Raw genomic sequence first — 15101 nt, forward strand, 5'->3', positions numbered from 1 at the left:
TCCAGGCTTAAAAAACTGTATAAAATAACGTTGTTGCTAAATATTAAGGAAGATATATTCATTTAATACCTTCATTGTAACTATTAGTGAAATCCAGGTGGTTTAGGTTTGGAGGTTTGACTGTCTTGAGTTTCTTGTACTAAAGTAGTGCTTTGCTAGTTGAAGATCACTTTCCAGTTTTGTTAAGTATTTTACCCAGACATGCTTTTATGTTCCAGTGGGACCAGATGGACGTTTCTCTGTGGATTATCAATTTGGCAGCCTCAGGAATAGAAAATAGACATTCTTCTCTGGAGGCTCTTCTGTGACTGAACCGGCATCATGTAATAGATGTCCTTATTAAGAACTGGTTGAGTGGAAGAAGGGACTGCGTCAAAGGGGAAACATGGTGGTGTGTTTGCTGCTAAATGTGAAATAACTAGTTTCAATGGCTAATCAAACATTGTAGGATAAATTGTTTTATTCTGAGTCCCCAAAAAAAGGTGATTCAAAATAATCTATTAGATTTGCTTTCGAAACATTAGGATCCAGGAGAACAGAAATGTAAATGTTTCATTCCCCTCTCCTTCGATGCGTAGTACAGGCAACCCAAATAAAATGACTTGGTTTTTAGATGTTTTCACTAATTGTTTGGGAAAACAAGATTTGTTTCCCATTTGTTCTTCTGGAAACAAAGAAATAGAGCTACGGTTCTTCAAACTGTTTGTGTAAATGGTCAAATTACTCTTTTGTTTTTTAAATGGTCTTGTTTCCTGAGCTGAGAACTCATTACCAGACTTAGCCTGCAGTATGTTTTTGTCTGCTAAATTAAAGCAAATCAAAACAAAGCAACAACCAAAAAGCCCACCATAACCTGCATGTAGGTTTTTAGCAGTAAGGAACTACCGGTGACAGATGTTTAGCCATCATCTTGTGAACAACTTTGTTGTAATAAACGCAAACAAGAGTTGCACTGGGGGAGCTACCGGAACTGATTGATCAGACTTCAAGGAGAGTCATTATACCTTAAGCAGCCTGACTCTTTAGGGAGTGTCTGTTGAGGATACTGGAAAGCTCGCAGTGTGTGGTAGCTGTGGAGGTTAGGAGGCTGCTGCTGCTTCCTGACACCTAATACCGGATTTTATGGCTATCTTTCAGTTTCAGTTAGGGTAGCTTTCTATTGATGTCTTCTGTGTTACCTATTTTGAAAATAATTTGTCCCCTTTTCAGTTAGTCATTTCATGGGGGCGGGGGGTGGGGGAACCAGCCTGCTGGGTTGAAACAAAAACGTTGTGAAAGAGATTTAATCCCTTGCTTAGGAATGTGGGGATTTATTATTAAACTCATTCATTGGATGTTTAGCCAGTACTGGCAGGCGTAACACTGACTTTCACATGTGTTTTATGGAATAAATGTAGTTAATTAGCCTTATTCTCTATTCCTTGTATTTATATGCTATATGAAAAAATCAGCTATTGCTTATAGAACTTTCATTACTTGAGATCTGGCTTTGCAAGGTCAGTTTTCTCTGTGCTTTTGAATTGAGGAAGGTATTAAGGGGGACCTCTGGAAGTCAGAGAGGAACAGATTAAACAGGAGCCTAATCAGAGTCCCAAGATGTTTTTTGTTTTTTTTTTTTAAGGAATTACTTTATTTTTATTTATATTTATTTATTTATGACTGTGTTGGTTTTTCGTTTTCTGTGCGTGGGCTTTCTCCAGTTGAGGCAAGCGGGGGCCACTCTTCATCGCGATGCGTGGGCCTCTCACTATCGCGGCCTCTCTTGTTGTGGAGAACAGGCTCCAGACGCGCAGGCTCAGTAGTTGTGGCTCACAGGCCTAGTTGCTCCGCGGCATGTGGGATCTTCCCAGACCAGGGCTCGAACCCGTGTCCCCTGCATTGGCAGGCAGATTCTCAACCACTGCGCCACCAGGGAAGCCCCCCAAGATGTTTTGAAGGGCGGTTTGTTCGTTTTGTTTTGGAATGGAGGTGGTTGGTTTTTAGAGGGCTCCCTGAAGTGAGACTGATGATCTTAGTGGGTCAGTATTTGTCTTTCTTGTTTTCTTTAGGTTAATGTGTGAAATTTATTAATCAGATTGAATAAAATAGGTATCCTGCCCTAAGGGCTTTACTGCTTAGTAGAAAAGCTGTGATTTATAAAGTCACAGCATAATGAAATAAAGTGATAATGAAAAGCCTTGGGCAGACTGTGTAATGTATTTTAGGCTATTTACACAGGTTGGTTTGTCTAATTACTATTATTATTTTTGTTCTTGTCAGAATTGTCTTTTCTAGTAGTAGGATCCTTCAAACTATTTAAACCAGATCTTGCTCGCTGCTGTAGAAAATAGGCTCAGAATTTCTTCGTAAAGTCCAAACTGGTCCTTTGAAGACTAACAGATGTTTGCCCTTCTCTCCAGTCAGTGAAAGGTGACGGTTACATGAACCCTTACACATTCCTTTCCTCTTTGCTTTTGAACACATTAAGTGGAAGTGGATTTGCATCCCTTTGGGTTTTTGACCAAAGCACATACCCATCTCCTTCCTGCCTCCCTGGAACTGGTTCAAGATTTGGAGAGAAGGGTTTGTTTAGGGGCGTTTCCCATGTCTTATCTCTGAGCACATGCTAGGGTTGAATTTATTTTGACCCTGTGTTTTAAATTTGGATCCAAAGCAAGAGTTTAAAGTGCAACAGAAGAAAGTCCACTGAACTTTAGACATGAGGGATCCGGGGAGGAAGGTACGTACTTGCATTCGGAAGCTTTCTCATAGAGGTTGGCCATCTTTGTGCATACACATAATTGTAAACTGATAACTACTAGGCAAAGGGAGAATGCTTAAAACGTATGTAAAGGTCTGTGTGGTGCTTACATTGTGTGTTTATGTGCTTAATTTTACAGTGATGACTCTAGTATTCATAATCTTTAAATTGATGGCGGAGCAAGTAAATTCTGAATTTTTATTTGAAAACCTTTTGGAAAAGCTTAGGATGGGTATTTGCAAGGAAAAAAATATGTCATTTGTGATTGATCTTTAAGGGAATGACTGAAAAAGTATATAGATATTTTAGGCATTCTATCATTTTGTCTTCTAAAGCATCAAATAAAGAAGGCTATAAATGGTTATTATTAAAGGTCACCCAGATTCTCCTCCAAGTTGAGAAGCAAGTCTCTCTTCGTTGATTATTATTTATCTTTATCCAGTAATTTCGAGCACAGTACCTTGTATATATAGTAGGCTCGACTGATTTCTTTTTTGACTGATCTTTTCCAGAGCCTGGCCCAACTAGAGAATCTGTGCAAACAGCTGTATGAAACAACAGATACAACCACTCGACTCCAGGCAGAGAAAGCCTTGGTTGAATTCACCAACAGCCCTGATTGCCTGAGCAAGTGCCAGCTACTCCTCGAAAGAGGAAGTGTACGTAAGATTTGAAAAATCCTAAAGGGTAACAGGTTTAGAAAAATATATTCTGGTTCTGAGTTTAGGGGTGGATTGGGATAACTTCTGTTCCTTGATTTTTCTAGGTACCTCTGCCTTCTTAATTTTACTTTTAAAACGCACCACACCTGCCAGGTTGGCAAAAAAGGCCTTACAGACTCATCAGGGAAAATCTCATTGAGCGTATATTTTTGTCCTGTAATTTTTCATCTTGAATCAAATTTCTGGGACTCCTTTTCTGTTTTTTACACTTAAGTACCACTTCGTATCCTTTACAAAGAAGACAGGGCTGTATATAATTGACATTTCTTATCCACAAAGTTCATGTCACCCTGCAAGATCCCTAGTCTTCTCTGTTTTTCCTCCCCTGTACCACAGCTGCTTCTTGTCTTAGAAGTGTAGGGGAAAAAATTACCTCGACAATGAAAATTACAGGAAGTTACAGTTTTTAAAATGTAATTAGAACCTCTTCCAACTTAAAAATGGCATGCAATGATCAATAATGCTTTTAATGAGACATGATTTGATTAAGTTAATATTTTTGGCAAGATGGAGGTCTTAGGAAGGGTAAGCATCCAACCAGTGTATCATGAAAGGGCATCAGGAGAGTTAGAATCCCAGCTAGACCAGGAGCCAGCACTCTGCTGAAGACTAGAAGGAAATGTGAAAAGGAGGAAAGCAGTTAATTTGTTGAGAGTATAGAATTCTAGGTGACTTCATTTTTGAATTTGCGTTAGTAGTGTTACAGAATTTATGCAGTAAACTGAACAAATTATAGTTGGCTAAATAATATCCTTTAGTAGCTGAGGGAGCTAACTCTTTTCCCAAGTTTACAAGATTACAGTCATGGTCAGAGATTGTGTAGGGCTCTGTTCTATTTTCAGATTTTTTTGTATTTCTTTTCAATCCCTTGGCTCTAGGATTGATCCACTTAGATTTGTACTGTGGGAGATGGCACAGCTAGCTCTCATTTGACTCCCACTGGAGCCCCACAGTGTCATTTGTGACACTGTTAACTCCAGTCCTCATGTTGTCAGTCAACAGGCTGGAATAAAACAGGGTTGGTGCAATACTAAAAACACTTAATTATAGTGGGTTCTTCCTTTTTAATCTCTGTTGACTTCTTAGTGACTTAGCAGATTTATTGGAATTATATGCAGAAACCATTTACATGTTATATAGTGTATAGATATACACTATGTTCTATAGTTATAGTAGCCTCTCTTGCATTATTAGCGATTTGACACACCTGCTTTAGTCAGTTTAAACCATGTTCAAGGGTGTTGAATAAAAATCACATGTCAAAGTCACTTTTATAGATTTTTTCCATAAACTTAAGTTATTTTTATAACCGATGGGATGATGTAATGCCTATGGATAGCCTACTGTCTTAAGGACTTATAGTTTCATGGGAAATTATGTTCGACCCTTGAGTGAATTATTTTGATGATTCTGAGTCTGTCCCTGTTACGTGACATTATATAATGTAGCCACATGGGGGAATCTGAATTTGCACACGGCCCCTCCTTATACATTATGATCAGATAGAATACTCTGATTCTCCGTAAGGTTAAAATTCATTAAAATCCACACTTGAGAATGATAATGCTATTCCATTGCTTAGGGCATAATTTTTCTTTCTCATAAATAATTGTTATGAATTTACTACTAAAACTAGCATATATACATTCCCCAAAGCTGTAGCTGATTGATAGTTGTGCTGATGGGAAGATACAATTGGGGATTAACTACCCAGCATAATGTGGTGGTTCCTTCTAATACTACTTCTTCTTGTCTTTTTTTTTTTCCCCCCTCTTTCTAATGCCATACTATAGGAATATTATGAGGTGAAACTTTTTGAAACATCATTATAACAAGGCTGTTGGAGGGAGAAGATTTCTTGATTTAAATGAAAGAAGAGATTTAGCTTCTTTTCTGAAAAGAGCCCCTCTAACTTCTGCCCCCTCAAAGTGATACAGATACCTGTATTAGATTCAGTTTGATCAGCCATTCACTTTATCCTGCCCTTTGTTCATGACTGAAATCAGCTTAATGAGCACATATGCTTTGTGGGGCTCGTTTTTCCTTAGTATGTGACCCTTTAAAATCCTGAGGATCAAGTATAGCAAAGCCGATTAATTTTCTTGAATTTGAGAACAGATCTCCAAGTTAAAAACTTTATGACTGACTAACTCAATAAAACTGAATTCTAAGTCCTTTCCCCCCTCTTTTCACAGTCATCTTACTCCCAGTTACTGGCAGCTACATGCCTTACAAAGCTTGTATCGCGCACAAATAACCCTCTACCATTGGAACAACGAATAGATATTCGTAAGTAGAGAGTTGTCTTTTTTCTCTTAAAGAAATTAGTTTAGTGATGTTCTAATAATAGTTACATTTATGTTGCTTGTCTGATAATGTTCTTAAATTGCTAAGCATACAGAACATCTAGAATCCAGTTTCTTTCCAGAATTTGGGCTTAAAAGTGAAGAGGACCCAATATAATTGCTTCTAGTTAAAGCCTGCATTATCCCTTTGGTTTTCAGAAGGTTTCTTTCATTCAGTCTTTACTGTCACTAATAACTAAGAAAAACATTGTTAAGGATTTTGAATTCTGTGCAGACCATGCTATTTAACCATCGAGGGATAGATTCAAGGCTGCCTTACCTCAGATTCTTCATTGTGACACGTTGTATATTCTGAGTTGGAAAGCCTATGAATCTTAAATTCCAAGTCCCATTTCTCAGTAGTGTGAATAATTAGGGAAGTTTAGGGTAAATAGTTTAAATTTACTACTTCTTAGACATTTAAAGATGTACACCCTTCCCTAGCAGAGCCTTCTACGACGTAGATTACTTTTGTTTTATAGGGAACTATGTGCTCAACTACCTTGCCACTCGGCCAAAGTTGGCTACTTTCGTGACACAAGCACTTATTCAGTTATATGCCAGAATCACAAAACTGGGCTGGTTTGACTGTCAGAAGGATGACTATGTCTTCAGAAATGCAATCACAGATGTCACAAGGTTTTTACAGGTATGATTTATGTATGTGATGGAATAAAAATGAGTGAAGCAATATATGCTTACTTATATATTGATCTATAAGTGGAATTACTTGGTATATATTCTTCTGTGTCTTTTTAACTCTTAATATGTCTCGGCTTTACATGTTTAGATGTCAGCACAAAACCTTCATTCTTTCTAATGCTTACATACCATTCCAGTTTAAAATACCATAATTCATTTAACTCTTATAGGTGGGCATTTAGTTAGTATCTATATCTTGACTTAAATACTTCAGTGAATATCCTAGTGTGCATGTATGTATATATATATCTTTTTATACTTTGAGTTAAGTGTGTTTATAGTGTGAATTCCCAGCCTTTGAATTATTCAGTCAGAGGGATGTGTGTATTTTGGGTTTGCAAGGATATTTCCAAATTACCCTCAAAAAAAGTTGTTCCCTGCAACAATTAAAAGAATGCCTATTTCCCTGTACCTCCACCCTGTGAGCTCAGCTTTTTTATTTTTCCAGTTTCGTAGGTAGAAAGAATTGGTAGCTCAGCATTTGAGTTACGAATGAGACAGAACAAATTTTCATATGCTGATTTACTACTTATTTTTGTTTTTCTGTGAACTTCCTATTTATATCTTACGTACATTTTTTTCATCGGGTTCTTTGCCCTTTTTTGTATACAGTCGCTTTGTAAATTATCTTACACATTCATCATTTATCTTAAATGTGATTTGCTAGTTTCTCTTTCTGTGATATGTATAGTATGATACTTAAGGTTATTTTTAAAATACAAAGGGTCTCAATTTTGATGAAGTCAGATTTAGCAGTCTTCTTTTCTGGCAGGTTAGAGTTTATGTCCTGCAAAGCAGCAGTTTTAACTACAGTTTCTTGCTACATTGTCTAGGCAGTTTTTTGTTTTTTGTTTTTTGTTTTTTGTTTTGTTTTTTTTTTTTTTATTTATGGCTGTGTTGGGTCTTCATTTCTGTGCGAGGGCTTTCTCTAGTTGCAGCAAGTGGGGGCCACTCTTCATCGCGGTGCGCGGGCCTCTCACTGTCGCGTCCTCTCTTGTTGCGGAGCACAGGCTCCAGACACGCAGGCTCAGTAGTTGTAGCTCACGAGCCTAGTTGCTCCGCGGCATGTGGGATCTTCCCAGACCAGGGCTCGAACCCGTGTGCCCTGCATTAGCAGGCAGACTCTCAACTACTGCGCCACCAGGGAAGCCCTAGGCAGTTTTAATAACAGCACAGGACTCTGTTATTTCGAAAGTATGACTGCATTCCAAATGCTGAAATCAAGCTGCACAGGCCAACTCTTTCTGCCTTTTTTTTTTTTTAAACCAGGATAGTGTTGAATACTGCATCATTGGTGTCACAATTTTATCTCAGCTAACCAATGAAATTAATCAAGTAAGTGCTACAGCCTTCCTCATTGAAGTAAGTGCCATATTTTTTCTTAGTATTGGTGTTTTCTGCTGTGTGTGGGATGATCTTTTTTGGCAGTTGTGTGCTTTTGCGGTAAGTGATTAATGCCCTTTTGAAACAAAATAGTTCCATTGGGTTTCCCTCTGTAAGTGCAGTCTACCGCACTCTTATTATCCAGATCCCCTTCTGTCTCCGGAATATTTTTTCCTCTCATCTCAGCTTTCCTCAGTGGTATTAATGTTCATTGTTAGAGATGAGAGCAATGGTCCTAAGTCAGAACTTAGGAAACCAGCATCATTGGTGTGTGCCCCTTCTGCTGTATAAATTAATGTGTTTATAATCATTCAAAAATCAGTTCTCATGTGCTATTATTAAAGATTTTGCTGATAATCTTTTCAGAATGCACGAAACATTCTGCTAAATACCAGGTGATTTTTTTTAAATAGTCATTGATGTCACAGATTACTACAGAGGAAACACCAGTGGCTTTCTTTTGCTCTGGCTATTATTTTTTAGTCATTTACTTTTGTATCCAGCTAAAATGTTAAAATTATTGAACAGGCCAGAATTAATATTAATTGTAACATCTCACCCTTCAGTTGTCAGCTATTAATTACATTGGCATCATTGTTGCTACTGCTCGTATTTATGCAGACATTTCTGTTAACCCTGAGATATTTTAACTGTGCGTTGGTACTATCTTAAATGCACTAGCTTATAGTCTGTTAAAATCTGGAGTCCATATTGTGTTCTCTGTCACATGCAATCCCCATTGCAGTTGGTAATTATCAAAATAATAGCTCACACTTTTGAGTGATTTCTATGTGACAGGCACTGTTCTAAGCACTTTACTTATATTAATTTTATTCTCACAATAGTCCTGTGAGATAGGGACTCTGGTTCTCCCATTTCCTAGATAAGGAAACTGAGGCTCATCATAAAGGTTGAATAATTTGCCTACAGTGTCACAGTTACCTGGCAACAGTATATGAATTCAAACCCACATAGGCTTATTGCAGAGCCTGTGCTCTTAGCAACTAACTTATTATTTACCCACTATTACCCTTGTAGTAAGAGAGCATGCGTTAACTAAGTACAGAGATTGTGGGGTTAAGGCTCTCCCCTTTGAAGCTTGGTCCCAGAAAATCCATCAGTGTTGGTATTTTTAAAATCTTCGAAATTTTGTCTTTCTTAAGAAAATAATAGAAATGTGTGTGACATACTTAAGATGTAATTATTCTCTGTATTATGATCAGTATAACAGATTATATATAGCATCTGGTATATAATCTAGCATCACCTTTTTATCCAAGACATTTATGATAACACAGTGACACTGAAGCTAAAATCGGAACACTTTGAACCTCTATGTAGTTTTCTATTGGCTTTTTTTTTTTTTTTGGTTGTCATTTAAATCAGAAAGCATATTTCTGTTACCAGTCCTATTTGAACTTAGAAATAAAATTAAGGGGGCATTCCATAACTTGATTGTCTATCAGAAATCTTGCTGCATTTTTTCTTTAATGTGCTAAAAGCAAAATGAGCTCCCTCCTGGTTGAATTGAACAGTATATAGAAGAGATTTAAGCTTACAGTAAATGGTTGAACTGAAATTACTCTTGGCAACCTTGAAATTCCTTTATTGTACTCATTGAGTACCTACTATGTGTCATAAATAGAGGGCATACTAAAGAAGTAAAAGACTTAATCCTTGACCACAAAAACCTTTAAAATATGACCAGAAAGACAAGAACAGAGGAGTAAAGGAGAGACCAATACAACCACTTAATTTAAGTACTCACTTCTGTGGTATAGACTACATGTTGAAATAGGTTAGAGAAGGAAGAGAGTATTACAGGCAATCGTCTATCTTAAGTTCATGGCTGTTAGTCAATGACTGTTTTAGCAATTTTGTAGTAACTTCAGCCCTGACTAGATTGTTTACCAAAACCCAAGCCTTGCTACTGTCTGGTTTTGAGACTAAGCCACAATACAACATGATAGAAATTATTAGCGCTGTCTTCCAACAGTTCGTTAAATTTTACCTCCGTAAGTGCAGAGGAAATTAAAACGTTGCAGTGGAGATACCTCTCCTTCTGTCTTCCCTCTGTACGCGGTAGAGACATGATATCCTGGCTAGCTGTTATTAGCAGCTTATTGTCATCTGCATTCTCTCACTAAATATGGTCTAACAGTAACTTAAATGTTTAAAATGTATTTTGTTATTTATGTTGGTCTTACTGAAAATCCTTCTAGTTTACTTGAAGTCTACATGAAAATTTTTTTCTTTGCAACTAATTCTAAAACTTGCGTTGGTTTGTTTTTCTGCACAGGCAGACACCACCCATCCTTTAACCAAGCACAGAAAAATAGCCTCTTCTTTCCGAGATTCATCGTTATTTGATATCTTCACTCTTTCCTGCAATCTGCTAAAACAGGTGAGATTGTATGTTGGGACCTGCTTCACAGATCCTTTTGAAAGGATGAGAATAAATGGGGACTTGTTATGACCCCATGAGAGTTTATGCATCTCTTTAATCATCGTCATGTCTCACGTAATACATATGTCCGAGCTGTTGAAGAAACTTACCAAACTGAAAGAAAGAATTGTGATTTCCCTATTTCACATCTATTCCCCTAGGTAAAGAGCAGTATGTGAACACTTATCCCATGCTCCTATTTTAAAGGAACTAGTTTACCACAAAGTTTGAGGCTTTTCTTGTTTGCTTTTTTTATATCCACATAAGATCTTCCTATGTGGAGTAAAAGCATCTTCACTTTATGGTGTTTGGATTCTCAGTGCTTTGAAAGCAGTCTCAGACTACATTGTTAGCATACTAAAACTAGGCTGGCTTCCCTGTCCCCTGCTGAGTTACAGGCAGCAAATAAACAAGCAACATCTGTAAGGAAAAGTAAATTTTGAATTTTTAACATCCACTTAGATTTCATAACCTGAAGGGGTAGACAGTATCACAGAAGGAAATAACCAGTTTTAAAATAGAAAGTTGGTATTTCATTTATTGATAGACTTCAACTAAGGAAGAAATGTTAACTTGTGAGTTCTACACATGTATAACCATGTTTGGATGCTTTGTCGCTATAGAAAGCCAAATGGAATTAGCCTCTGGCTTTGTGTTCATTGGGGGTTTTCTGTTTGTTTTCTTGTTCTTGTTCTCATTTTCCAGTGTGTCTCAGGTATAGTATTAGAAGCAAGTTTGGATTCTTCTTTTGTCCCAGTTAATGATGTCCATCTTTTCCTTCAGTTACCTAGTTTTACTTCAGAATTCCCAAAAAATTCTCAGTTTGGACAAGCTGCCTCGCAAGAGCTGTTGTAGCTCACAAGCTGCCTTGCAAAAGCTGTTTCTAGAGGGAAAAAGCTTTCGAGAAAACTGAGCCTTGAAACCTCCTCTGATACTGATTCTGTCAAAAACAATGAGCCAGCCAGTCACTGAGGTCACAGCTGGTAGAAATTTGACTCTCATAGTCACCGTAGCTCTGGACCACTATTGAGCTATAGGCCGGTACACTGCTGATGAATAAATAAAATTCAGTGGTGATTTTGTTTTGATTGTGGTTTGAAAGATTTTTGTTGGTGCTGGTGATGGTAATGTTAAAAAGAGGAAGGAAGGTAGGGCAGGGTGTAAAATTTACTAGAACTCCCTCCAGAGTTTCGCCCCAGCCCTGTCTAGAAATAATAAGGATCTAAAATGCAAATGAAGTAACCAAACATCCCACATTGCTTCAGAATTCACTGTGGCCACGATGCCTACAGCATATAAAGAGTAAGTGTCAAAGGGGGAATTTCTTTAAATACCAGCTTCATGTTTTTATAGTAAATGTGTTTTAATAGTAAATAAGGAGCTGGGAGTTTCACAGTGATGGAAGGACTTTGAAGGTGATGGAAGTGCAGCATCTTTTGGGAGAGAAACGTCACTTGACTGTGTTGGAATACCGCCCTCCTTTTCTGGCTTAGCATCCTCCTCGTAAGTCTGGTAGCAAGCTTGGAAGAGAGGAGTGATTGTTTGGGGCTCATTATGTGGTCATTTTTACAGGCTTCTGGAAAGAATCTGAACTTGAATGATGAAAGTCAGCATGGCTTGCTGATGCAACTGCTCAAACTCACTCATAACTGCCTAAACTTTGATTTCATCGGCACTTCTACTGATGAGTCCTCAGATGACCTGTGCACGGTACAGATTCCCACCAGCTGGCGATCAGGTAATACAGTCGCACCCTCTGAAACAGGTTGCCTCTCCACTCAACCTGGAGTCTGCAGGGTGGTCTCAGGAACCCCTGGCAAATCCCCTGCTTGCTCTTAAAGAAAACTTAGGATGTCAGTATGGGTCTTTTTAAAGTCAGAGAGAGGCTGTTGGAGGATCCCCCAGCCGGGGAGAACTCCTTAATTACTGGGTTCCTGACGGATGTGAGTTTGACCTTACGTTAATCACCTAGAGACTTCTGATATCTTACTCATTTGAGGGAATTTCTAATTTTAAAAACAAAATCAAATAAAAGAACTTGTGCTTATGCTTGGTATTGTATTCCTAAGGATAAAAATTCTTGCTATGAACAGAGTTCTGATTGTCTTAAGTTGTTTGAGAATCAGAAGAATGAATCCATTTCTTAGAGGAGCTAAAAACAAGTGCTTAAAAAAAAAAAAAAGGGAAAACAAAAAGCCCCTATTAGCTTATCACTTTCAAATGAAATAAACATTCTGTAAGATAAGAAAGCAGGAAGATACGCTCCCCGATGACTGTATAGCACCGGAGCGTGCCAGGTGCATTGTGCAGAGGTACTCAGTAAAGTGCTCTTTTGTCTTTCAGCGTTCTTAGATTCTTCAACTCTGCAACTGTTTTTTGACCTGTATCATTCCATCCCTCCTTCGTTTTCACCTCTGGTGAGTCAGGACCACAGTTTCTATTTCTAGAACGTAGCAATGGTGAATGAGCCTTATGTTCATTTTGTTGTACAAAATCATAGAAGTAAAGCATAGAAATACTAGGGTTAGTTATCTAGCCTTTTGAGATAAAGCTTGTCACCTAAAGGTTCTCACAGTAAAGTCTTAATTCCTTCTAAATTGTTCCTGGGAATTCCTTGGCGGTCTTTTGGTTAGGAATCCACGCTTTCACTGCAGGGGCCCAGGTTCAGTCCCTGGTTGGGGAACTAAGATCCCACAAGCCACGCAGTGCGGCCAAAAATAATTGTTCCTGTCTAATGACAGATTGCTGCAGATGTCAAGCTCTTTTGGTCTCCCTTTGTATCTGACTTTATACTATACCTCAAATTGCCACAGGCTAGAATGTGGGGAATTCACCTTATATTGTCTATTTGAAGATAGTCAAGACTAAGAAAATTTCTGAAAATCCCTCAAGCATATGTTACATAAGTGCTAAATGGAAGCTGTACTGGGATGGCATATTTGCATACTTATCCTGAATAACATTTGAAACCTCTTGGGAATGCTGCATTTCTCCTTTAAAGCAATAATTAACCTCCTCAAATCTCAAAATTCATTCAGTTCCTAAAAGGCGTTGGTCTGATATTTCAGATTGTTGGTATAAAATACCATTGTACAAAACATGCAGAGAAAATACAGTAAAGTAAATGGGTGTTTTGCATAGTTTTTCTGCAGTAGACTACTTTCCTGGTAATAGTAGTTTTCCAAATTAATGTGGACCTTCACTTTAGCAGAAACATGAATTCGTGTTTTTTGTATCGTTAAGTTTACTTCAGGAAAAGGTAACACACTTAAGAAGGGTAATTAATGAAAGGACTGTTTGTAAAGGGGTGGGCAAAATTAAGGGAATCCAACAAGGGGTGGTGATGTACACGCCCTGGGGCTAGCAATAGTGGGGAGCCTCAAGGGGCAAGGGAAAGAAGCCCTGGAGAGAGCTGAAGCTGTGACTTAGGGGAGGGCTGTTCACCAGAGGTAGAGAAACTCTGCCAACCATGGCCCAGCTGGGGGTGAGGAGGGGGCTCCTCTTTCTTCCTGCCCTTGATCTCCTGCTGGTACTTTCCAATGGTTGAAGCCAGTGAGAAGCAAGAAGGCAAGGGAACTTGGCTGCTGTTAGTCAACAGAGGTCAGCCTCCCAGGGAGCAGAGCAGGGAGGCGAAGGGCAGAAAATAGATCTGGAGGGGCAAACAGAATATAAATATCTAGCACGGTGGGGAAAGGGGAAAATGTTTTCATTATAAAACCTGTTTTCTTTAGGGCACAGATCTGACTTGGTTATTTCATTATAGCACTACATAGCAAAGGCTGATTAGCCAAAAGGCCTTAATAAAACAGAAAAAAAAACTAAATCTAAAGCATTATTTAAACTATGAATTGCTTGGTATTGTCAAGCTTTAAATATATATCTTAAACACAAATCAAAGAAGCCATCAGGGTGGTCAAAGAATAAAACGTAGATGACTTTCCAAACTATGGATTTAACTAGTTGTTACAGTCAACCTGGATCTAATGCTCTTTTTATTTTTCTTTTCATAAAGCTGTTTCAGCTATCCTAAGCTACATTCCCCCTTGATCTTTTTTTTATATCATTATAATGGTAGCAGGGGTTGAAAGAACAGCATTAGTGCCATATGTAAAGAAGAATATTTACAGCAGGGGAAAGGGTAATGAAAATAGCTATACAATCTTTTTGATCATTTGTGTTTGGGTTGTGCCCTGCTTTAGGTATTATCCTGCTTAGTACAGATTGCCTCAGTTAGAAGATCCCTGTTTAACAATGCAGAGAGGGCCAAGTTTCTCTCTCACCTTGTTGATGGTGTTAAACGAATACTGGAAAACCCACAGGTAAGATTTTTGAGAATTTATTTTTATTTGTGTGTGTATATGTTTGTATGATTAGTATATGCCTATCTGTTATGGCTCCAAAGAAAAATCAATCTAGAGGTCACACTTAGCAGAAATCTTAGAAAACAGTTCAGTCTGTCATCCTTCAGAAGATTTAAGTGAATGTATATTTGTAGATTTAAATAATACTTACCCAGAAGAGGAGCTTGTATCCTCTAGCTTCAGGAATGTAGGAATTCTGGGAAGGGATCCCCTTTGGTTGTTGTTGTTAATTTTTATTGGAGTATAGTTGATTTACAATGTTGTGTTAGTTTCAGGTGTACAGCAAAGTGAATCAGTTATACATATACATATATCCACTCTTTTTTTTTAGATTCTTTTCCCACATAGTCCATTACAAGGTATTGAGTAGAGTTCCTTGTGCTATACAGCAGGTTCTTATTA

The 15101-nt window shown here is 38.0% G+C and overlaps 1 protein-coding gene across 2 annotated transcripts in view; it reads left to right on the forward strand.

Moving 5' to 3' along the window:
• Positions 1-15101, forward strand: part of XPO7 (exportin 7) — an 87686-nt gene that overhangs the window by 48150 nt on the left and 24435 nt on the right. The window contains exons 2-9 of one of the 2 annotated variants that reach the window (XM_082471251.1): positions 3253-3399; positions 5658-5751; positions 6290-6456; positions 7779-7871; positions 10192-10296; positions 11911-12076; positions 12682-12755; positions 14538-14657. In XM_082471251.1, coding sequence (XP_082327377.1) covers positions 3253-3399; positions 5658-5751; positions 6290-6456; positions 7779-7871; positions 10192-10296; positions 11911-12076; positions 12682-12755; positions 14538-14657 — 966 coding nt within the window. The remainder of the gene's footprint in view (positions 1-3252; positions 3400-5657; positions 5752-6289; positions 6457-7778; positions 7872-10191; positions 10297-11910; positions 12077-12681; positions 12756-14537; positions 14658-15101) is intronic. The other variant, XM_082471252.1, reaches the window with a different exon arrangement.

This window comes from Balaenoptera physalus (genome assembly GCF_965194825.1).
Source record: "Balaenoptera physalus genome assembly, chromosome: 7".
NCBI lineage: Eukaryota > Metazoa > Chordata > Mammalia > Artiodactyla > Balaenopteridae > Balaenoptera > Balaenoptera physalus.